This window comes from Carassius auratus, chromosome 45 (genome assembly GCF_003368295.1).
Source record: "Carassius auratus strain Wakin chromosome 45, ASM336829v1, whole genome shotgun sequence".
NCBI lineage: Eukaryota > Metazoa > Chordata > Actinopteri > Cypriniformes > Cyprinidae > Carassius > Carassius auratus.
In genome coordinates, this window is record NC_039287.1 from 9,456,601 (window position 1) to 9,480,385 (window position 23,785).

The 23,785-nt window shown below is 38.7% G+C and overlaps 1 protein-coding gene across 4 annotated transcripts; it reads left to right on the top strand.

The window, feature by feature from the left end:
* The first annotated feature begins 520 nt into the window (after positions 1 to 520).
* Positions 521 to 23,362, top strand: LOC113063148 (uncharacterized protein KIAA1211 homolog). 4 transcript variants are annotated; one of them, XM_026233353.1, is made up of 10 exons: positions 521 to 680; positions 12,970 to 13,416; positions 16,454 to 16,622; positions 16,771 to 16,900; positions 17,018 to 17,179; positions 17,470 to 17,676; positions 18,008 to 20,342; positions 20,683 to 20,873; positions 21,178 to 21,337; positions 21,582 to 23,362. In XM_026233353.1, exons 2-10 carry the CDS (start codon positions 13,149 to 13,151, stop codon positions 21,740 to 21,742), a joined length of 3,783 nt encoding a protein of 1,260 aa, XP_026089138.1. In that variant the 5' UTR covers positions 521 to 680; positions 12,970 to 13,148; the 3' UTR covers positions 21,743 to 23,362. The 4 variants fall into 4 exon arrangements, with proteins under 4 accessions (XP_026089138.1, XP_026089136.1, XP_026089135.1 ...); XM_026233351.1 differs by lacking the exon at positions 12,970 to 13,416 and having other exon boundaries at positions 16,734 to 16,900; XM_026233350.1 differs by lacking the exon at positions 12,970 to 13,416.
* Positions 23,363 to 23,785: the final 423 nt, after the last annotated feature.

The window sequence follows — 23,785 nt, forward strand, 5'->3', positions numbered from 1 at the left end:
AAACTCTCATGGATTGAATTGTGAATCTACTGTTTTATAACAGTATTCAAATTTGTATAACAGACTACTAATATACAATTCATATAAAATAGAAGTTGTCTGCTGATGAAAGATAAAAACCATGAGAGCCAATCAGAATGCACCTGTTTTAAAGCTCGTGCATTTTAAAACGTCAAAACTGCAGAACGCTATTATAAACATGTTATAGGCTAGTTAATTTGTCTACTTTAGAGTCTATGTCTGGAAGCTAAAATATATTATTTAATATTATTATGTTTTTCAGAAGTGCCGTATACGGTCTTCTTTATTAGCAAAAACTACAGAGGCCAGTTCTTTCAATATCTGTAATTCTTTCAGTCTGTGACATGCATTTAGAGGCTTGTGCAGCATTTATTAAATTCAAATGGTGTATATTTAGAAACTGAAATGTTAGGGCAGAATGGGCTGTTTTTATTGTGTGATCATCCTCTGTCACCCCCCCTGTACGTGAATGCGTACGGAACCGTTGCGAGGAGGAGAGCGAGCGCTCGCAGCATCAGCAACACACACTTCCGCACGCACACACACACCCACCCACACACACATACACAAAGAGGTCAGCTCGCGTGCTGCGACTTGACGCCAGACACAATAAAGCAGACATAGGAACTGATCCCCGTGCCGTCACACACGCTGGAGAGGTAAGCAAAGATCTAACATTTGTTTGAACTGCATAGCTTTGTCGGTGATACTGACCTTGTCATATAGCCCATCTTCCAAAATCCACCGTTCTTCACAGATGTGTGCACAGCTGGGGAGGCATGAAGCTGTCTCGGGCTGCATTTCGCGTTGAAATGCATGATAAAAATCAGTCTGTGTAGAAAACGCCGTCTATGCGTTTGCATCATCACATCAGTCTGCACCCATGCTGCCTTTTATTAGCTTGTTTATGAATGACAGTCGTTTTGATGAAGTGATGCTATGGATGAAATGTCTACTATTTGAATCATGAGTCGTCAAGTCATTCATAATACGCTTACGAGAACTGGCGCAGGCAATTGATGGGACCCTGAGCTTTAGTGTCGTTTTCTCTTTCGATGCATACCTACCACAGAGCATGCTTTTGTGGCAAAATATGCCATCTATAAATTTTGCCCGTTCCTGCAAAGGACATGGAGGGCTACTCGCCATTTAGATAAGCCAAATATACATCACTTATACGCTTTGGTGTCAGTAATTAAAGCAAGAGAGATGTCAGTGCTCATGGAATGATTTTAATAGATAGTGTCTGGCCTATTTTTTCTTCTTTTTTCATGATGTAACGATGATGTAATGCCTAACTAAATTGAATTTCAGTTTTGTTTCTTTGTTTGTATTTGCTATCTTGTCCACTCTGTATAAACACCCCAATGTGGTGCTGTGAATGCATGAGTTGCATATCTAACATTGCTCTTATAATGTTGAAAGCTCAGTGATGTGAGCAGGATAGCATCAACAACATACACATACATTTTTCCTCACTGAACACTTCATATAACTCAAGAATGGATGGATGGATTTTCAGTAGGTGTACAGACAGATGACATTTAGCAGTCTTAGCTGTATCGCTGTAATTTCATTATGAATTGCTTGGATCCCAATGGGTAAAGTGGAAATGAACATGCACAATTGAATCCCATATTGACGGAAAACGTCTAATACTGGCCATCAATAGAATTTTATGTAGTCCTATTAATGGTTGAAAACCCAAAATGACTTGGGGACAAAACCATAATTTTATTTCCCCATGAAAACTTGGTTATTAAATAAAATTAACTACAATTGAAGGTCATGCATCCTCACTGAAAAGTCTAACTATCTAACGAAATATTACACAAATAACACACTGGATTAGCATATAAAACAGTGTGAAGAAACAAGGAGAAATGTTTAAGATACTTTAAATACACAGATATATAGTTAGACACACAAGCTATCTTACTCCTTTTTAGAAATGTAAATTTTTAGGCTTGAAATTTGAAGTCTAAAAATGTTAGTTTTTAAGATAGGTAAGAAGTTCCCAATGTTGACTTCGGTTCGGGGGCATGTTCCCCTTAAACACCCTTTGTGCGTTCAAGTAGAGGAAACCAGAGAAACTGCTCCTAAGGCTTCCTACTACTGTAAATAATGAAAGGCCAATTAATATTAATCCATAAAAAGTAATGCGTCGATACAAGTTTACCAGAGAAGGGGAAAGGCCTTGTGTGTTTGACTGGAGTGTATGTGCTGTTGTTGGTGCGACAGACGATCCCTCAGTAAAATCTGAATAAGGTTACACATCTTTAGGCAACAGTGGCTGTGCCTTAAGCATGATGGACTTCATAGGATATTATTTTCCACCACAGTATGACCTAATTAAACCCACATTAGTATGCTCATAGATTTGACGTGACAGATATTGGCCCCAAAACTTTATGTGCTATAACATTGCCCTCTACTAGTACGACACAGATAGACAATACTAATAAAGAACCCTCCATTGATCCCTATACAAATTCATATTGCTCAAAGCTGCAGATGTTAATAGATTGTCATTGATAGACAATATCAAACAGTTTCTTAAAAGGCACTTATAGAGTAACATTACCCTCAGGTATAAGGTAACACAATCTGCACTTTGGTATCATTAGAAAATTATCTTTCATAAGCAGAGATGTGCACTTAAAAACAACACATGAAGTAATATGTGTTTCATCTGAACTGATATTGACTGAGAAATACATATTCACTTACTTTTCAATGTAACTGAATGCATGTATGGAAACAGGCAAACTGCACCAGATTTTGTTTGACTGTGGAACAACAACCAAAATCGAACCAAGCCTACCAAGTGTGAACTCACCCTGTGTGGTATGGTGGAGCAGGAGACATGCACTCAAACTACAGAACACAATCAGTACAGAATACTACAGACCAAACAATGACACTGCACAAGTTTCTGTACCAAAAGAGGGAGATATGAAGATCTGGACACAAGAATGGAGGGGTTAGAATATAGACAGACTGACAAAACAAAGGCCACATTTATCCGATTCCAATGGATGAGTGCAATGTTCTGACATGCAGATGCTTTCTGTATTTACAACTGTTTGTTCTGAGTAAAGCAAGAGCGACTGTGTGCATATGTGTGTTTGATAGAGAGACTGTGACAGGACACAATTAGCAAATGTGTGTCTGTCAGGCAATGTGTTGTAATTACATTACCTGGTTCAATCCAGTTCCTCCTCTCATTTTATTCAGCAACACTGTATGCTGTAAGTAAGACGTTTTAGCTTTAGTTCTGTATATGCTAACGGTGCACTATCATACAATAGCTGCTGATCCACAGCAATAATTTCAAAATTAAAGCAGCTCTAATTTCACCCAAACCACAAAGTCATCTTTGTGCAGAATATATCTGACCAGAACATAGGTCAGTCCTTGAGTACACTAAACGTTGACCTCCTTTATACAATGACAACGCAGTGACAAAACTGAATTTGCTGGTCCAGACTAGTTAGTGCTGGTTTGGTGCTGGTCTTGTACACTAGGCTCTTTATAAGCAAAACAAGTGATAGTTTTTATCCTGTAATTGGTTGACCATGGACATGTTGCAATTGTTTTTGCTATTTTCAGCATACTGCTAAAATTATTATTTAATACTATACGTAAATACTTGTGAAATACCTCTGATGTGTCATACCTTTCAGTGTTTACCTTTAACACCTTAGTTATGCTAATAGGTTCATTAATAAGTTGGGATAGATGGATGGATGGATGGATGGAGGTTCCTCATGGCAAAATCTGCATTCGTTATTTTTAGGTGCCCACACTGCACTATCATGTTGAGAAATTATTAATGACAGACTGGAAATCAAATTTCCAACCTATCAGTCAAAACTGAGACTATAAAGTAATTCTCTGGATTCATATTCTATAGTTAGAGATCACTGGAGACCAAGTCTTTTATTGGAGTGGGCTGCTCATCTTGGCCTGTTCTTCTACAGATCTAGGAAGGTAATGTTTTCAGATTGAATCTGATTCCTCTTGATTCCCTTCTGTGTCTGTTCTGTGAGAGTTTTTATTAAACGCTGATATTCACTGGCAGAGTGAGTCACTACAGTCTCTGGAGATTAACACATCCAAGAAAGACTCAGCCTTCCAGTGCAGGCGTTTCTGAATCTGATGTTCACAAGTACTAGAAACACCATCAAGATAATGAACTTATTTTTAGAACAGAAAACAATTGAAACAATTGAAAATAGCATTGTTGAAGCTGCAGCGTATAATTCCCACACCACTGACGCAATAATGACTGTTTCCCAATAAATACACATTTCATCCTGCCCCCATCTTTTATTGTTCAAACAAGTACTCCTGCTACTAACTCACTGAACACTGAATTTGTTTAGTAAAGAAACGTAATATAAACTGGACCATTCATCATGCCAACTAAACTAAAATTACTTTTTTAGATATTACCGTAATGTAATAATATGCATTACTTACACATAATTTTGTACTTTATGTTAATTAAACTTTATAAGTTATAGCCATACCTGTTCTGATTGAGAATGTTAAGTAATAGATTCAACTGAAATGCATGATGTGCCATGTTTTATATGGTTAGAAAATAAGCATGTATACTTCAAATTGCTCCTTAATAGTACAGTTGATTTGTGACATTGGAGACAGGTAGCAGTTTCTGCCATTATTGATCATCAAACCCGTCTTTATTCTGTTAATGGAGGCCCTTGTTCTATGAAATTGTATTAACACAATACACACACGCATCCTCACATACGCTGACAAATAAGCTTACAGTCACAGTCTTTGTATGTGTTGGGCAGTTTAAAAGAATCAATGCATGTCTGTCCTTCCTTCCCCGGTAATCTGGCCAATGAACAAAGTGGCATTCTGTGAGTAGCAACAGAGACAGCAGTATGAACCAGCACACTACTTCACCATCATCACCCACTTTCTCCTCTCTCAAACACATTCTAGGATCGTCTTCATGTGTAAACACATCTCAGGAATAGGCCACTAAGCTCTCACACAGGAGATCATGCAAACAAAAATCCCACGAGGAACACACAAAAATGTACGGCAGTATGAATATGCATACCATTAATTTTCACGCTGTATTCAGTAATGGAGATGTTTGAGAATTCATCATTCATCACAGATATACTCATCCTCATGCATTCTCAAGCATTCTTGAGTTCTCTGTGCAACTGTGCAATGTGACACAGACTCTAGGTCATAGCGTAGCTCCACAGTACAGCAGGCAAGTGGATCAGCCACACGTTCATACATGTATACGTACTAGCCTCTTACCCAGATAAATCGACAACCAGCCTTATTCTTGCATACTCCTTTGAACATAAATGCGATAAAGCCTTTTTTTGTGTAATGCATGTGGCACGATAGCGTTAAACAAAACAGGCCTCTCCGTTCATGAATCTGCCATTATCTCTTGCCAGCCCCACATCCTCAAAGAATCATTGTCTTTCTTATTTTATGCTTTGTAATGAAAATAAATATGCACATTCAATGATACCAGTGTGTTAGAACCGAGGACCAATACCTTTTTGTTTGTTTATATTAATGTAAAATATCATATATGTGTATTAAATTAAGCTTTTTGTATATAATTTGTTTATTTTGTACAATTTTAGTTTAACAGTCAGTGGCTAAGGTCATGTTTGTGTGTGTAGGTACACATGTAACTGCATCATGCATGTTTACTCTATAAATACTTTCCCTGTATTTTTCCTTCTTTTATAGTTTTTTCAGACCTCCTAAATATATCTTTGTTCTTTTTAGCTTTATATATATGCTATTTAAACATTTGGGGTCAGTAGATCTTGATTCTTTTTTTAAGGAAACACTTTTTCAGCAAGGAATTATGTTTCCCAATATTATTGTATTTTTGATCCAATAAATGCCACCTTGATGAGCATAAGTGATTTCTTTCAAAAACATTACAAAACATTACAGAACCTAGATGTGTAAACAGTAGGGTAATAGGCCAAAAGGAAATTCTACCTTTATGCATTACAGAATCATTTTTTTTTTTTTTTTAACTAGACTAGCATCTTACATTTTCACACACCCACCCTTCTGCACAGTTTTTTCCCCAATCCTAGATAAATAACAGAAAAAGAGACAAGGGTTGACTTACTCATGTCTGTGACTGCACAGTGAGTACTGCGTCAAAGTAGTTGAATAAAATGTCTATTTGGCGGAGCAGTTGTGGTTTAAAATGGTTTACATTTTTTATTTGTCATATACAGGGGCGCTGCACAAGATCCTGATCCTGGGCCCTATATGCATGGGCAGTCCTAATGCCCCCCCACCCCCACCCCCACCCCCTTGAAAATATATATTCCAGACTTTTCAAGGGCCCTCTCTTCCTTTGGGGCCCTGGTAATCAGTACTGGTTTTACCCCCAGTCCGGTGCCCCTGGTCATATATATTTTATACTTCATATATATGTCATATTATAACAGAGACTGGGACTTGTTGTCACATGGGGAAATTGACACAGCATCTATATATCTCACTGAACTTGTTTGTTAGCAGTTTTTTGAGTTGGATTCAAACTCTTACAGTTTAAAAAACTGTTAACTGTTAATGTTCTAGACATTTTTTAATTCAGTTTTTCTAAAATGATACATGTTAGGGCAAGGCATTTTACATGTATATTTTGTTTCCAATGTCACAACTTAACCCACAAAGTGTGGCAATATGTCTTTCCTGGGTAATATTATTCAAGGTGTACATACAGGAATTGACTATGAAAAATCAATCTACACTTAAGTAAAAAGTGTGACAATTAGCCCCAGTTCCTATTTATATTACTGCAAGTTACACAGGTTTCATTTCATAAGAGTAATGTTTGGATCAGAATTGCCTGGTTTATAATGCTGAAGTCATGCTTTGAAAGGCAAACCTGACATCCAACGAGATCTTATGGGCTACTGATGAAAGATCTGTGTTCATCTGATCTCCATAACCATCCTTCATCCAGAACCAACACAATTAGATTTATAAGCCTTCATACTTCAATGAAGACTTTTAAGATATGGCATGTTATTAGTACACTTTTAATAGAGCTGTATAAGTTGTGATTCAATGGTTTTGTTATATTTCCCCATAAAGCACCAAGGAGCAGCAACAGAGCTTTGTAAATCAAGGAGCAGGAGGTTGAATCCATGTTCCCTAAGGTTTTCCTTCAGTGGTGTGCAGCTCTTTCCAGCTGCGTGGCTGTTCTAGGTAAAAGTGTGCTTTTGTTCTCAGTAAGCACAGGCAGCTAGACAAGTTTTGCTATACGCTGTGCGGTCAGCCATTCCATTTTGCTTCAGCGATTTCTAGCTGTTCTTTCAAGACGACCTATTGTACGAGTGAAGCTAACTTGCTATCATAGTAGTACATGGCTCTTTGTGCAAAACAAGAACATTTCACCACTGATACTTATGTGTTACATGTGATTTGCTTAATGTGCAGGCATTACTGACAGCTCCGAGTCCTGTTGCGTATTTAGGCTAGAATCATGGCAACGTAGCCCATCTTTGTTTAAATATGCCCACTCTGAACATCATCCTTTAGTATCATCCCTTAGTATCTGATGCAGCTCTGCTGAGCCTTTAGTACTGTGTAGATAAAATGCTACATCAGAACCAACCTAAATGATGCTGTTGTCATAGCAATAACCACACATGTTATTTTCCATTAGCTGTGCATGCGAATCAACACAGAAGGCAACAATATGCTAAAAATGGCATTTTGTAAAATTGCGTTTCTTGTGTAAATGCATTTATGTTGCCTGTAGACCAGATTACAAACATTGACTTTTCTGCTTCAAATAGTCTCTCTAGCATCAGTCTCCCATTCAGTCAAGTTTGCCTTCGCAAAGCTATATCAAAAATAATTCATTTATACTGCTGAAATCGCTTTCAAAACATGAAATCTCTCACCAAGGCTGCATTTATTTGATCCGCTATTCAGAAAAATTAATATTGGGAAATATTTTTACAATTTAAAATAACTAAATATATTTTCTATTTGAATATATTTTAAAATCTAATTTATTCCTGTGATGGCAAAGTTGAATTTTCAGCAGTCATTTCTCCAGTCGTCAGTGTCACATGATTCTTCAGAAATCATTCTAATTATGCTGATTTGGTGCTGATCGTATTGACCACAAACATTTAAACAGTATTGAATGTGACTTAGTCACTAACTTTAGCTATTTGCCACTGCAACAGATCGCTAGCCCTTCCTCATCGTTGATTAATTGTATTTGCAGTATTTAAGAATACTCATTGGGTGTGCCATCATGGTTTTTCAGTCCATTTATGAGGGTCATTATGCCATCTATTATGACTTATAATAATGACTCACATAGCTTTTAGGTTCAGGAATTACAGGGGCACCATTCCAGGAATCCACTTACAGCCTATTTTATAGCTCACTGGTTTGGTCAAACAGAGGCAGGTCTGGTCTAGAAATGTTTGTAATAATGGTTGAAGCTACTCTTAGTGATATAGCTTTGTATTGAGTTCAGTCTGTACCATTAAACATCAGCAGTGGGTTAAATTAGCACTGTAACAGCTAGAGCTATGCCTTTTCTGTTTGTCTTCTGTTCGTATTTACATTGTACTGCTGCAATGAATGTGGCTGCGACTTGTGCTTTTGCCATCAGTATTTTGTCTGGAGCTATTATGCACACAACACAAGCAAGATCATTCACTAATATGTACACGTGAACCAGAACATGACAAATACGCACGCAGTTTTGACCACGTGCACACTTGTGTCGCAGATGCATGTGCAGAAACACATCTGGCCCAGAATTAAAAACATACAAGCTTTTTTTTTTTTTTTTGTCACAGCTGAGTCTGTTCAGACAGAGAGACTTTCAGGATGACCCTGTGTGCCATTAGAGGACACTGTCTTCTCATAGAAAGAAACAACACAGTAAGGATGATGTAAGACTGTAATCGTTTACTGTTTGCTGTGTTTAACAGTTAGTGCAACACTGTGCTGCCAAAAGGTTTTTGTCTGCCAAAAGGAATGTAGGTTTAGAGGCAATGTGTTATAATAACCAGCGATATTTTAAATATTTGCATTTTCTGTCCTGACATTCAGTATGAACGCATGTAAAAATCCCAGCAGCAATATAGAACAAAAAAAAAAAAACTAATTTGGTGGGGAAAAAAACTTTAGTGCTTAACTAAGACTGACTTATCCAAATGATATTATGCATGAGAATTTGAATTGATTCTTTGGTAATCTGTAACAAAACAATTCACATTTTTGCTTTTTCTAATATGCTGTTTTGCAGTAATAAATATGGGCTTCCATGAACATAAGAGGGTAGAAAAAGGGCTTCTTAAATAGCCATTAATTTAGACTGCTGAGCAAGCACAGATCTGATGTGATAATGAACTCTACTGTACCTATATGGAGGAAGATTGCACACTACAAACAATTGTGATGCTCTTCACAGACACAATGCTTTGCAGTTACAAACTAACATACAAATACCTACACAGACACGTACAATAAATTTATATATTATTTTATTTCAGTTGTACTTTTTATTTTATTACTTAGTCATCTTAGTACTTGAACTCAAGAGTTATTTCAGTAAATTTCATGTTTAGTTTTTTGATCAATGATTTTTAGTTTTACTTTAAGTAAACAATAACAATGCTGCCACAACCTAGTTTGAAAAGGCAATACATTGTTTTTCGGGTTGTAGAGTAATTTTTTCAAAGTGCTAATGACATTCTTGTCTATATAGAACTGTATATAAATTGGAAGTATTGTTCACACTGTCACTTTCCTAAGCCTGGCTCACACTGTGTGATTTTGGCAAATTTTTGGTCGTCTGTGACAAATTTTGAAAATTCAAAAATATTCCTATAATCCAAGGCTAAAATCTGTAGTAATTGGTCATTAGTTTGACATGTTCACTGACAGCCGATTAATGACCATTGTGATCATATTTTACCTCTGACGATGTTCTGGCAGTATCAGAAGATTTGAAGCCCAGTCCCCTGTAGTGCGACTTCTCCTATGAGAACGTCTAATTGTTTTTCAAGACAAGCCATGATCAAAATTAATGCTGGAGTGTTTGTTGTTATGGTGCATGTCCACTGGAGCAGAGCTGATCGAGAACTTTCATAGAAATAAAATGAAAACACTCGCTCCGTGTGAGTGGACACTCACTGTTAGCCACCATTTCATTCCTGAGTGTAATGCAGCTCACCTACACTGAACGTTTCATCATGACAATACAGTACAGTTTAGTCTTCCTTGTTTGACCAAGTTTTCTCTTGTGTCTGATTAGTTATCCCTCTCACCTGTCATTGTTAATCTTGTTTGTCCTCCATCTTATTTAAACCCTGTGTTTGTCCGGTCTCATCCGTGTTTAATGTGGATTGAACCCTGATAGTTGGCTTATTAAATATTTTTGAACTCTTCTTCTTCTTTGTCTTTATTGGATTGTTACATGGACCACACATGACAGAAGACAGGATCAACAGATTAACAGTGGCAATTATTATTATTATTTGTTTTGTTTTTTTTGCACAATGGATGATCCTGCTCTCCTCATCCTACTGCTGGAGCAGGGGGAGCGCTCTCTTGAGGACCACACAAGAGACTTTTTGGACCTTGCCAACCAAACGCACTACCTGGATAACTGCCTCACCACGTTCTACCATGTGGGACTAAACACCGCCGTTAAGGCAAAACTGTCCGGTGACGGTCCTCAAGAGAGCCTAGCCACCTATGTGGAGTGGGTGCTGGTAAATAACAACTCGCCGCTGACCCCTTGTTACCTAGATGAGGAACTCACTAGCCTCACTCCTGAGCCAGCCATCATACCAGCACAGCACAGAGTCTGAGCACTCAGCACGAGCCCACCTCAGACATGGAGGTGTGACCGAAGAGCCTGAGGAAACCATCACCCCGGAGCCCACGCCCACCAATAAGTCTGAAAGTGAAAATGAACTGACGTGTGGCCAAATATGGTGACCCATATTCGGAATTTGTGCTCTGCATTTTACCCTACAAGTGCACATAGACAGTAGTCAACACAGACACAAACCTGGAGTGAACTAGGTGTGCAAAGTGACCACAACATCGGAGTAAGTTTTCATGAAAGACAAGGGAAAAGAGAAAAGCCATGCCCACATCTCCACTGATGAGGGTGAGCTGCAGCTGATTTCTGTGAATTCTCTTTACCATTCTTTGTCCGTGTCCAGTTTTGCTTGTTTTTATTTCTCACTTGTTCTTTCCAGCCCTAAGCCTTTTGATCCCTCGCTAGTTCCTCCCAGCACCAAGCCGTCTCACTGGTTTAGTCCAGTACTGAATTCTCTTGAAGCCTCTTAAACTACCACCCAGCCTCCCTATCCCACCTCTGCCTTGTATCTGGCTTTTCAGTTCATGTCTCATCACCTATCTGTCTTTCTGTTAACTCTATGCCAGCTGCAGCTTATGTTATTACCATCCAGCCTCAAGATCATCTACATCTATTCAGGACTGTCCTGCTGTTGGATCTTATGGACCTCATCACCATTTCTGTACAGCCTTTGTCTAGCACTTACACATCTCCGTCTCTCACCACAGCCAAGCACTCAATCTCCACTCCTCTGCTGTCAGTCATCCCCAATGCACACCCTCAGACTGCATCTGCCTGTGTGGGTCCACATCAGGGCTTCCTTCCATCAGCTCTACCTTGGTGTGAGGTTCCCCTGTCTCCGCCTGGGCTCCTAGTTTCCTTGTCTCCACCATGGCCCCTTATCCCAACGACTCCACTGGGCTCCCTTCTCCATCCTGCTTAACCTTGGTCAGTGGTTGACCATTCACTGCCTTGGGGTTGCGTTCCTCTGATTTTGTTTCGTCACTCCACCCCTCTGGCTCTGTTAGGTTCCTCCTTCCTTCTGTCTCTGCCTTCATCCTCAGTTGCTCCAGCTCCACCACGGTCCAGGCTCCTCATCGCAGGCGCTTGCACCCCCAGGATCCTCTGCCCAGGCGTCATCCATGGCTCCTGCATCTACACCTGGGGCCGTAACCTTGGCTTGGTTCTGGTTGCCATTGTTCTGCTGATATCATGTGATTGTGTTTAAATCATGTATGAATATTCCCAAACACTATGACTTCTAGATGCGCTTTCTGTGTGAGATATGTAATTGTTTTCATATTTCTGGAAAATACTAAAATACGTGTTTGTATTGAAGTAAATATGGATGATAAGTCTTTTGAATGGACAACAGAACAGAAATGATATCACAACACAGCGCATGAGAGTGAATAATGTGATATTGCCTTTGAGAGGTATCTGTTCTACTTCGAGAGGTCAGATCTGTACAACTTGACTGCACTTATTTCACTCCTCCCCTCACTGCAGTTTCTTACTCTCATCTATATTTGTTTGCCCCCCAGTGTTTGTCCAGTCTAGTCTTTGTTTAATGTGGTTAATGTGGATTCTACCCTGATCGTTGGCTTATTAAATATTATTGAACTCTTCTTCTTTGCCTTTATTGGACTGTTACATTCACCATGTGTGACAGATACATTGTTCATAAAGTTAGCTCATCATTATATAAAAAAACTAATTATAAACAAAAAACAACAAGGTTGTTAGGATCTTATGTTATCCTGAGGAGATTTATTTTTCAATAATGACCAGATGATTGTATATTAGCCCATTTATAGGGCTACTAAATAAATCAATAAAATGGAGATTGAATATTTAAGTTGCAATACTTGTATATCTGGTAGGCATTACACAATATCACATCTATATGAACCAGTCAGTTACAGAGAAGTGTAAATTTTTATTGATCACAGCAGCAGTACATTATTACATTATAACCAAAAAGCATTATAACTTTGCATATATCCAGACTTGTGTGTAGTAAAGTGTACAGTTCCCTTAATATAAGGTTTTGACAGGCCTGCAAGATGAGGAATATCATTCTTCACTGAGAAAACCGAAAGAGATGGTCCTGTTATTCGTAACCGAGTGATGGCAAGGAATAAACCCAGGACTAAAAGAAGACTGTGTACAAGTTCAAAAAGACTTTGATGAAAATAAAAATGGAGATCAAGCATTTGGGGGAAAAAAATATTTAATGAAAGAGTTTAACAACCAAGAAAAAAAGCAATACAAGTGTCTCGTGATCTCCGTAAGCTTTTCTATTTCCTATTATTGTCATCTTCTCCTTCCATTTTCTTGTTATTGTTGCACACACAAACACATCAATGAGAAAAATAACTCTGTGTTCACGCTTATTCCCCCTCTACTCTTGCTGCAGACAAAGCCCGTCATAACCATGATGACGGACAGTAAGGAGGCGAAGCTTGATGCACAGGTAGAGGTAACAGTATCTGAAGGCCCAGGTAAACAAAAACAGAGTAAGGATCTTCCTGAACAGCCTGCTGTGGCATCAGCAGTCTATGGTGTTTCAAAAAGGGTCACAAATACTTTAAGAATTGTGTGCTGTATCTGCGTGTTTCTGCGCGTCTTAAAAGGAATAGTTCTGTCAAAAATTACAATTCTTTCAATACTCACCCGCATTTCTTTGAAAAACTATCACTTCTTCTGTGGAGCACAAAAGATACATTTGTATAGATTTTTTTCCTTGCCATTACAATGAATGAGGATGGGAGTACAGTGGATTTCAAGCTTAAAAAAGGATGTAAAAACCACCACAAAATGGTTCATAGGACTTGTGCAATGTATTTCAGGACTTCAGCTAGATTTGGACTAGATCTGTTCAGACATTGCTAATTTCCTCATTCTTACAATGAGAGATGGATAGCAAATTTTTTTATCTTAAACTTTGATTTGTTAGCTTTAGAAGTCTTGGAAACTATTGCACAAGTCACATGAACCACTTTTATGGTGCTTATGCACACTTTTTGTCCCCAGTCCTTATTCATGTAATTGCATGAAGCAGAGTGACCATCACATTCTCCAAAATTTCTCCTTGTTGTTCCTGGGATTCCAGATTTGAAACGACAGGGGTGTGAGTAAATGATTTTCATTTCTGTGTGAATTATTCCTTTAAATATGATTTAATCACATGTTATTGTTGCTGTCCAGGGTTTACACACCTTTTTGAGTGAACCTTGTGCCCTCAAACTTTATAACCACATTTAACTTATTAACATTAGTATGTTTCACATGTGACTTATTTCATTCTTTCTCGGTACAGCTGAAGTGTGGCATGCTCAATTTTAAGCTTGTTTCTTTATGTTGTTACAGATATATACCAATGTTACGCAATCAAGTACACTGCTGACAAAAGAAACAGTGCCAATTATTTTGTTGCTTATGAGAAATATATCAATTAATCATGTACTAATGCTGAAATTTGGAGTGTGAGGGGAACAAGTAGGTTCAGGTGGGCATTTCATTTGCTGCGACAAAAACAAGTTATTGGCTTTGATGCACAAGTGAGAAGCTTTGTATGACAAAAGTGTGCAGAGCAAGGTTGAGTATTCTTATGTTGTAAAGTGGGAAGGATGTGTTTTTTAGCTTTTGTGAAGAAGTGCGAGGAACAGTCAGGTTTGAGTTGATTTATTTAGCTGTACCGACACACATAGGAACAGAAAGGCCATGTTTGAGTATAGTGGTTGTAGTATAGAGGAGTACAAGGGAGACACATCAAGGGCTGTTTCTCTGGCTGAGTGGTGTCCACTCACATCATATGCCTCAGTGATTGAGGACGCCTGCAGCACTGCATTGTGGGCTAGAGAAATGGAGTAGCAGCTGGGAAGAGACTTGGACTTGGACGAGGCTTTAAGAGGGAAATGATCAGACAAAATATGAGAAATCATAAAGTAATCCAGTCATATACGCTTGTAAAGCAGTAAACTCTGGAACAGTAATAACTTCAGGAATTTCGCACCAGAACAACAACAGAAGTTGTCACTGACGGCAGGTACCAAATGCCTTACTTTCTTTGTTATTGTGCTGTTGTGTTTTGAGCAGAAATACAGAAAATACAGTCTGGAGATGTTTTGCTCTTGGTTGGCTGAGTGCTTATAGTGTGCTTTTAATACCATTCAGAAGGACCAAGAAGGGACCTGCAGGCTGTAATTAACTAAATTCACTAAAATAAATTGCGAACTTTCTATTCATCAAAGATTCCTGAAAAAATCTTAAGCAGCGCAACTGTTTTCACCATTAATAAGAAAAATGGTTCCTTGAGAACCAAATTACAGTAGGATATTAGAATGCTTTCTGAATCATCATGTGATAATTCAGCTTTGCCATCACGGAATAAATTATATTTTAAATATCTAAAAGAGAAAACAGTTATTTTAAGTTGCAATATTGCTGTTTTTGTGTATCTTGGATAAAATAAATGTTGCATTAAAAAATCTTACAGACCACAAACTATTGTTAGATAATGTACTCTGTATAGTAGTATTGTATATATTAATTTGGCATGTTTTATGTGTAATTTTTTCTGTAAACAGTGCTTTTTGAGCTACTCTTATCTCCGTAGTGTTTATGATTCCTAATGACTTTCTAGTCTCTGGAAGTGGAACTTCTCCTGAGCACTCGTTACAAACCAAAGGTCCCTCGCCTTATCATTGGTTAAACGTCATTACATGGGAACCGTATGATTCAGTCATGAAAGAGAAACTTTGCACCTGCAGACTTACACTGTAATTGGTAGGTTGAGAATTATTCTTTAAATGTTTTCTTTACGATTGTTTTGGGTTGTTTTTTACAGATTAGGAATTAGTTGTTTTAAACTTTGTGTTCGAGTGTTGGTCATGATTATATCCTCAATGGTTATGCTGTAAACATAAGTAAAGGTTGGGAAAGAAAGAAGTTTATTTAGCATTCATCACCTTCAACCCAGTATAGTTTAAATTATATGTATAGTGACTTTCACAATACATATATATAATTTTTGCTTTAAAAAGAATACTGCCTAATTCTCCAGTGAGCAAGCTGGGATGTTTAAGTAGATTGCGAGGAACCTACAACATCCCCCTGTGATCACACGTTTATGCATTTGAGTGGCTGGATTGCTATCTTTCTTAAATGCATATTGAAGGACATTTAGACTTTTCATAAGTGTAAAGCATGCAACTGTGCCACAACTTTGCATTAATGATACTGAGCTTTATATAAACATTTTATTTTTCTGTGATGCCTTTTCAAGATTATAGGGCTTTAGAGGACCTCGACATTACTGAATGTTTAAACAAGTCATCTGTATGAAAGCCTGTCTCAGAACAAAGGCTTACCACCAGTATAACCTGATTCCATAGCCTGTTCTGATACTCCATTTCATGGACATCAATTAAAAATGCTCACATTTTTGTACATACTGTCAAACATACTGTATGTTTATTGCTACTTGTTGACTATTTTTCACCTTTCTTTGCCCCCAACGACCCCGCTTTTTACCAGAGCGGCGACGGCAGGGCAAAATCCAGCCATTCCGGCGTCGACTTGGGAAGAAGAAAAGGAGGGAAGCAGAACGTGGGTTTGAGGGATCTGAACTTAAACCTAGCCATTCCACTGACAGAGTTTGCAATGGGGTGGTCTCAGTTTTTGAGGAGAATGATCAGTATCTAAGGTACTTTATAACCATTTCTGCTGGGTCTGCCTTTTCTCATGTATACAAAATGTATTGCTTTTATTTTAGATGCTTTTATTTATTAAGGTGTTTATTTATTTATTTTTTTAGGATTGTATACTGAAAACATTCATATCTGCGTTGACAGGGAGTTAAAAACCCTAGGGTCACGAGCTTTTTCTCACGAGAGTGTATTTATCCCAGAGGACTCAGAGGAGACATATCCAGGACAGACAATGTCCCAGGAGAACGTTTCAGACAAAGTTAGGAACATTCAGGTCAGAATTTTCACAGTATAATCCATAATAATAATCAAACAGTAATAATTGTTCATATGTACACAAGGCAGCAAAAACAAACAAACACACATTTTACTCTATATGGTTTGTTGACAGAGGCAAATTGGACATAATATCAAATTTGGTCAGAGACTTCCTTCACTTAGAAAGAGTGAGGGAGATGAAGGTAGCTCAGATGAAGAAGAGATGCCACGAAGTCCACTGAGGGTTCTTGCTCAGGTGGAGAATGAGCCACCGGAGACCGAAGCCAAGGAAAATGTAAGTTAATCTTCAAATTATTAACTTAAATGCTAAATAAATGCTATGTCAGTCAAAGTTGATATACTAGATTAGAACATTTAAATGGACATAAAATTAAAAAAAACAATTCGGAGAGTAATGTTGTAAGACAGATAACCTTTTTATTAATAGCATGCTCTAGTTAAGCTGCAGGGAACTGGGAAAACTGTCATATTATCAATACACTTATTCCCCATATGTAATATGTTTTTTTTAGAATCCTGCTGTCTAATAGTCACAATTATTTTGTGTTTTTGCTTTATAATTAGGCTGGCAGCCACGAGACGGTCGATCACAGAGCTCCAGTCAAATCCCCACGCACTAAGCGCCCACCTCCCCCTGGCACAATTGAGTCCATCAATCTAGATGCTGTCCCTCAGTCTGTCCCACGCTTGGACAACACTGCTGCCAAACATAAACTGTCTGTCAAACCGAAGAACCAGAGGGTGTCACGCAAACATAGAAGATTCACACAGGTAAAGGGAAAGGTGTTCTTCAAAATGTGAACAGCCTTTTGGAATAGTTTTTATGTAAGAAGATGTGTTAAAGAGTTCACAAAAAAAATGAATTCAGTCATCAATTTACTCACAAACCCTTATGACTTGTGAAACACAGAAGACAGTATTTTGAAGAATGTTTGAACTGTGTTTGTCCATATAATGAAAGTCAGTGTGGTCTAAAACAACATTAGACATATATGGACAAAAAAAGATTTTGAATGAAATGTGGATGAGTACATTTTAAACAAATTACTTTTTAGATTATAACTCTAAAAGCAATAACTTCTGTAACTTTAATATATTTCAGGAGTTTCAGGAAGAGGATTTCTCTGAAATGCAAGAGCAATCTGAAACACAAAAGGACGAAGAAGTCTTTGATTTGCCAAAAGAGGACTATAACATTATCCATTGGAGCAAAGAGGATTATGAACCCACTGAGAAATCAACAAGGCGACGATTTCATGAGGAGGAGCTAGAACGCCTTGAGCTTCAGAGAAGGGAACAAGAGGTAGAGAGAAAGATGGAGGAACAACAGAGGAGAATTGAGGAGCAGAGGCTAGAAGAAGAAAAGCTGCGCAGACAGGAGGAGGATAGGCTGCAAAAGGAGGAAGAGGAGAGGATGCAACAAGAGGAAGAGGCAAGGAAAGAAAAGGAAGAGGAAGAAAGAAGGAGAGAAGAGGAAGAGCAAAGATTAAAAAGCGAGGAAGAGCAAAAGAGGCAAGAGGATGAAAGAATGCGGAAAGAGGAGGAGGAAAGAAGAAGAGCAGAGGAGGAGAGAAGGCAGCAGGAACTTGAGGCAGAACATCTTCGTCTGAAAGAGGAAAGAGAAAGGGAGCAGGAGGAGAGACGGAGAAAAGAGGAGGAGGAAGCAGAACAACGTAAGATTCAAGAGTTAGAGGAGAAACGGCAGAGAGAGGAAGAGCAACGCCTCCGTGCGGAGGAAAGAAGCCGACAAGAGGAGGCTGAGAGAAAAAGACTAGAGGAAAACGAGGAAAGAAAGGGGCAACAGCAAGAGGAGAAAGCTGGAGCTACTGACCCAGAATGGAAAAGAAAAGCAGAGGAACTGAGATGGAGAGAGATGGAGGAGAGACAGAGGCCCTTCACTTTCAAGGTCTCTTCAGGCGAGAAGCAGATACTATTCCAGAAGGTCAACCTCACTCCTGTTACTCTGTCAACTGGCCAACAGGGTGAATCAACAGCTGAAACCAGCGAGGGAGCCAAAGCTTCTTCACCAGGATGCACAGATTCACCAACTCTATCTTCATCTCTTTATGTCCCACATACTGCAATTCTTGTGACAGGAGCCCAACTTTGTGGAACTGCAGTCAATCTCGATCAGATCAAGGACACAGCCTGCAAGTCCCTACTTGGCCTTTCGGAAGGCAAAAAGGCCATGAGCACTCCTCCAACCAAAAGCAGGTCTTCACCAGATCGTAAATCTGGAAAAAACAAATCCTTATATGAGTCTTCCTTATCTGCAGACCAATCAAATGCTGCTGTCCTGGCAGAATGGGCAAGTATCCGATCCAAAATTTTTAAAGGTGCTGAGGATGGAAAATATCCTGAATACCTGGATCAGAGTCGCAGGCCGATTAGTGAGGATCTAAATACAGTGCCATTCTCTCACAGCAACCTCATGAAAACCATGTCAGCCAGTGCTAAGTTTTCCATCATACCAGCCAGAGTGAAGTTTACTGATTCCAACAGGCGCTCAGAGAGTTCTGGTCAGGAAGACAAAGAAGGTGTGACAATAGAATCACCATCTATGGAAATTCCCTCTGTACAAAAATCTGAATTGCCCTCTTTAGGTACCAAGATCCAGAGCAGGGGAAGCAAAGTTGTCCACATTGCAGATAGTGTTGAAGAATGCATGTTTGCCAAAGACCTCCCCTCCTTCCTTGTTCCCAGTCCACCACATGGATCTCCCAAATCACAGAGGTCTGAGACTGGATCCCCAAGTCAGGCAGAATCAGAAGACTTGGATCCAAAGGATGAAAGGGATCAGAAGGATCAGAGTGGTGATGAGCGGCCCTCACCTTTTGGAATCAAGTTGAGAAGAACCAACTACTCTCTTCGCTTCCACAATGAACAATCTACAGAGAAGAGGAAGAAAAGGTACAGTGCAGGAGACAGTTTTGAAGGTGTCCCAGTGCCCCTCACCTCCACTGACCAAGATTCTGACACTTCTACTTTCTCTGAAACGTCTAGCCCTGTTTCTCCTCAACTAGAGATTACTGGATTTCAAACCACTACAGCACCCAGTAAAGAATCTCAAAGTAAGTTTAGCAGAAATACTCTCCCTTTGGCATGCACTGAAGCCGACCACTTTGTCCCCAAGCCTCCATTTTACCAAAAACCAGCTACCTCCCCCAAACCATCTGAAGGTGCCACACCTCCACCCTCTCCTCTCCCTAAACCTGGTAGAAGGACTTCAGGGGAAATTATTTCACTAAGGACAGGGCAAGCAGAACAGATAGATGCTGAGCAGAGCAGTGATCAAAAGGAAGAAGTTGCAGGATCTGTACCATCCCAGAAAAATGGACAAGGAGAGGAGGAGCTTAAAGAAAAGAAGTCATTTTTTCCATCCATCAGCATGCCATGGAGAGAGAAAACAGACCGTAGGACAGAACTAATTAAAAAAGGTTGGAAATACTCAAGCACTGTAAAGCTATAATTTGTTCATCTTCAGAATTATTGCAATGCATGCAGAGCATGAATTTACTTATTTTTCTTAAACATTTAGTTGAATATTTGTGTTGATTCACACAAATCATACACAGAATAAATGCCTGAAGCCTAAACTTTCCTAAAACTTCAACAATTTTCCAGACCTGCTTTATGAGCATTGGTATTTCCTACAGAAAACTGAGATTGATACTATTCTAGAAGAATAGTAGAAGAAGAACCGAACAAAATACTCTAAAATGTTTTTTTAATCTTTCTTGTCAATTTGACACCTTCTGCATCTCTTCTCCTTTACAGAAAAACCCTCTCTGCAGGCCAGGCACTCTCTGGACAGCTCACGGACACAAGAGAAAGAGACAGGACCACTTTGGATCACTCTGGCACTGCAAAAACAGAAAGGCTTCAGAGAACATCAGCAAACCCGAGAGGAAAGGAAGAGCCAGAGAGAAGCTAAGCTGGCTGAGAAACAGGCTAGGGACAGAGATAGTGTATGTAGGCCTATATAAATATAGTCTTTAGCCATACAAATTTATTATCATTAACTAGGTGCTAGTTTGGCACTATATATAAAATTACAATAACAGTGAGTTTTAACCAGCTGAAATGCAGTGTAATGCAACAAGCAATAACAGCTTTTTCTTTCATATAGATTTCACCAGCCACAACAAGTAACAATTTTTTGATCACTTGTTTTGGTGGTGTTGTGCTGGGTAACCTTGTCCTTTAGGAATTCTTGTTGGTCCAAAATCTTGCTACATATAACTACAATATGGTGCTGTTTGTCTCTGAAAGGCTGGAATGATCAGTCCCACAGAAGATAAGGGCAATGGAAGTTCCAGACCTCTCAAGCCTCAAACAGCAGATGAGAATAAGAGACCAGACTCACTCCTGGCCCGTTTTGAACGACGTGACAACTTGAAGAAAGCAAATACCTTGCCCAGCTCAGTCACAGGTAAAAAAAAAAAAACTTTGAGTCTCATGCTCAATTGTTATGTAGGCTTTGTTATGTATTTCTTTCATACACATTCCCCTGGCCCAGCTGAACTGCAATTGACATGAGGGTGGGATTTAGACATGGTTCCCATCTAGATGTGATGCTTTTAAAACTGAGACATCTAACCACAAAAAAAAAAAAAAAAAAAAAAAATAGCAATCTTTAGACTCTTTATAGTGATTTTCTTTCTTTCTTTGGACAGTTGAAATTACAGACTCTACACCATCTCCGCCAGCAACAAAAGATGTGACAAAGCGCTTCCCTCCTGGTGACACTACCCAGGTTTCTACCGAGCCTGCCTGGCTTGCCCTGGCAAAGCGTAAGGCCAAAGCCTGGAGCGACTGCCCACAGATCATCAAGTGATCCATTACTTCTGAGCAGTGAAAAATCAAACAAGGCATCTCCTTCATCCACATCACTTAGCCATCACTGCACCCCAGCACACCTATTCCTCTGAACAAAAAAGTCTATAATTAACTTTTGAGCAATCAGGTATTTACAAATATTTGGTAATTTAGTGACTAAATATTGTACCAATATTCAGATTCACTAAGGATTTTATCAAATGATCACTTAGACAATGACATCAATCTGCCACTCTGGTTTTCAATACACAGGATTATTGCAATAGCATGCATCAAAAGCTTATTTACTCATTTTTGTATCACAGTCTATCAAACAAGCCCTAGAATCTTCAAAGAAGTTGCAGCCCTTCATATCTTCAAAGTTACCAGTGGTTAACAGTGTATATACACAATGCATGTCAAACTGTTGATTCTAGATATCACTAAAACAATATCATAGGTTCACATTAAGTACAAATGCATCATGTCAAATAAAACAAGAAAGTATGTTGTTGCTTTGGTGACAATTCTGGGAAGAAATTCAAGGGCTAATAATGACACAACCTTCACAAATTTCACTCCTCGCTCCCACAAGCATGTAAATCAGAGAAACTGTTTTGTAATTTTTCTAGTTTTCGTTTTCCATGTATGCACTCAAATGAGTTGCCACTCACAGAGCTTGCCTATGGACAGACATTGTAACTTTTTTATTTCTTATTATATTTGATATGTTGGCAAAGTAAAAAGATCTCCACTGTGTCCGTGACAACTGTGAGTACTGTTATTTTAAATATTGCTAAAAATCATAAATGACAAATCAGCACTGTTTATACATGTAATCAACTAACAGTGAATTTTTCCTTCAAGTTTCCATGATAACATAGTATACAATGCACTTGAACTGTGCTGTCAATTGATGAAAAATCGACTTCTTGCAGTGTCTATACCCGCCAGTTTCTGTAGAATTGGTTGACCTGGAACCGCCTGCTTGCTGTAACATAAACATTGCTATCCTGGCATAGCGTGTGCTAGCATCTCTTTTACAGCTAATAAGCAAAACTTGCAACACGGCTAAGTGATGGGAGATCAGTGTTTCAAATCCAATGTTCTGGGGAGAGAGAGTAAGAACAAGAGGTCTAGCCAATGGAAATATCCTTTTTAAAAAAGAGGAGCATTTCCAGTGAGTGAATGAATGGACTATTGACGGACATCACCTCTTGTCCTTGAATAAGGCAGCTAACCCCAGATTGCTTCGGGGGGTATTGTCCTTGTAGGTGCAGTTGCTCTGAAAAAAGTGTCTGCTAAATGATGGAGGTTAGTAAAAACGAAACCTTGATCTCTCAGCAGAGCCACTGACTCCACTATCTAATGTAACATTGTATGTATGTAATGTATGTATGTAATAGAAGTGAAATGAAGCAGACTGCATTCCTTTGGAGATCTCCTGAACTGCAGTCACGTCACTTTTTTCATTGGTAGTGTGCAATAGTGTCGCGTAAACAGTGTTGTATAATGATATAAAACAAAAAGTTTGTTGATAATTACACTTTTTGTTCCACTTTAGTAAAAACCCATGACAGAAAAAGTGATGCAATGTTATGAAATGTTGAAAAAATTAAAGGAAACTGTTTGAACTTGGTGGACTGAAACTCCTGTTTTTGTACAAAACCAAACATGAACATTAATGCTAAAAACATTAATGTATTTTATTTATATAGGATATATATGCAGGATATAGGATATGCAGGATATATATATACGTTCAATGCATACTAAATATATCCATGTCATTTATTAATAGGTGCTTTTGGGAGTAACCCATAAAAATAACCCCTATCCAATAGTGAGTGAGTGCCAGTGAATGTGGTGGTCCTATCAGTGGTCCTACCCGTGTCTGAGCTCCAGAGGATCCGCAGGCCCAGCGGCAGGACATCGGAAGATCTTCCCTTGAACCTTTGCACATACCTGGGCTCTCAGAGACAGAAAACATCTTGGTAACTTCTTGAGGAACATGCCAAGGAACTCTTTTCAGGATTTATTCAGAGACATATTATAAAGTTCA

Bases quoted from the DNA above. Each gene is read 5' to 3' on its own strand.
- LOC113063148 (XM_026233353.1), top strand. From the start codon at position 13,149: ATGAAAGAGTTTAACAACCAAGAAAAAAAGCAATACAAGTGTCTCGTG. The intron at 17,677-18,007 runs GTAAAGGGAAAG...AATATATTTCAG, and splicing joins AACATAGAAGATTCACACAG to GAGTTTCAGGAAGAGGATTT. The intron at 21,338-21,581 runs GTAAAAAAAAAA...TTCTTTGGACAG, and splicing joins CTTGCCCAGCTCAGTCACAG to TTGAAATTACAGACTCTACA.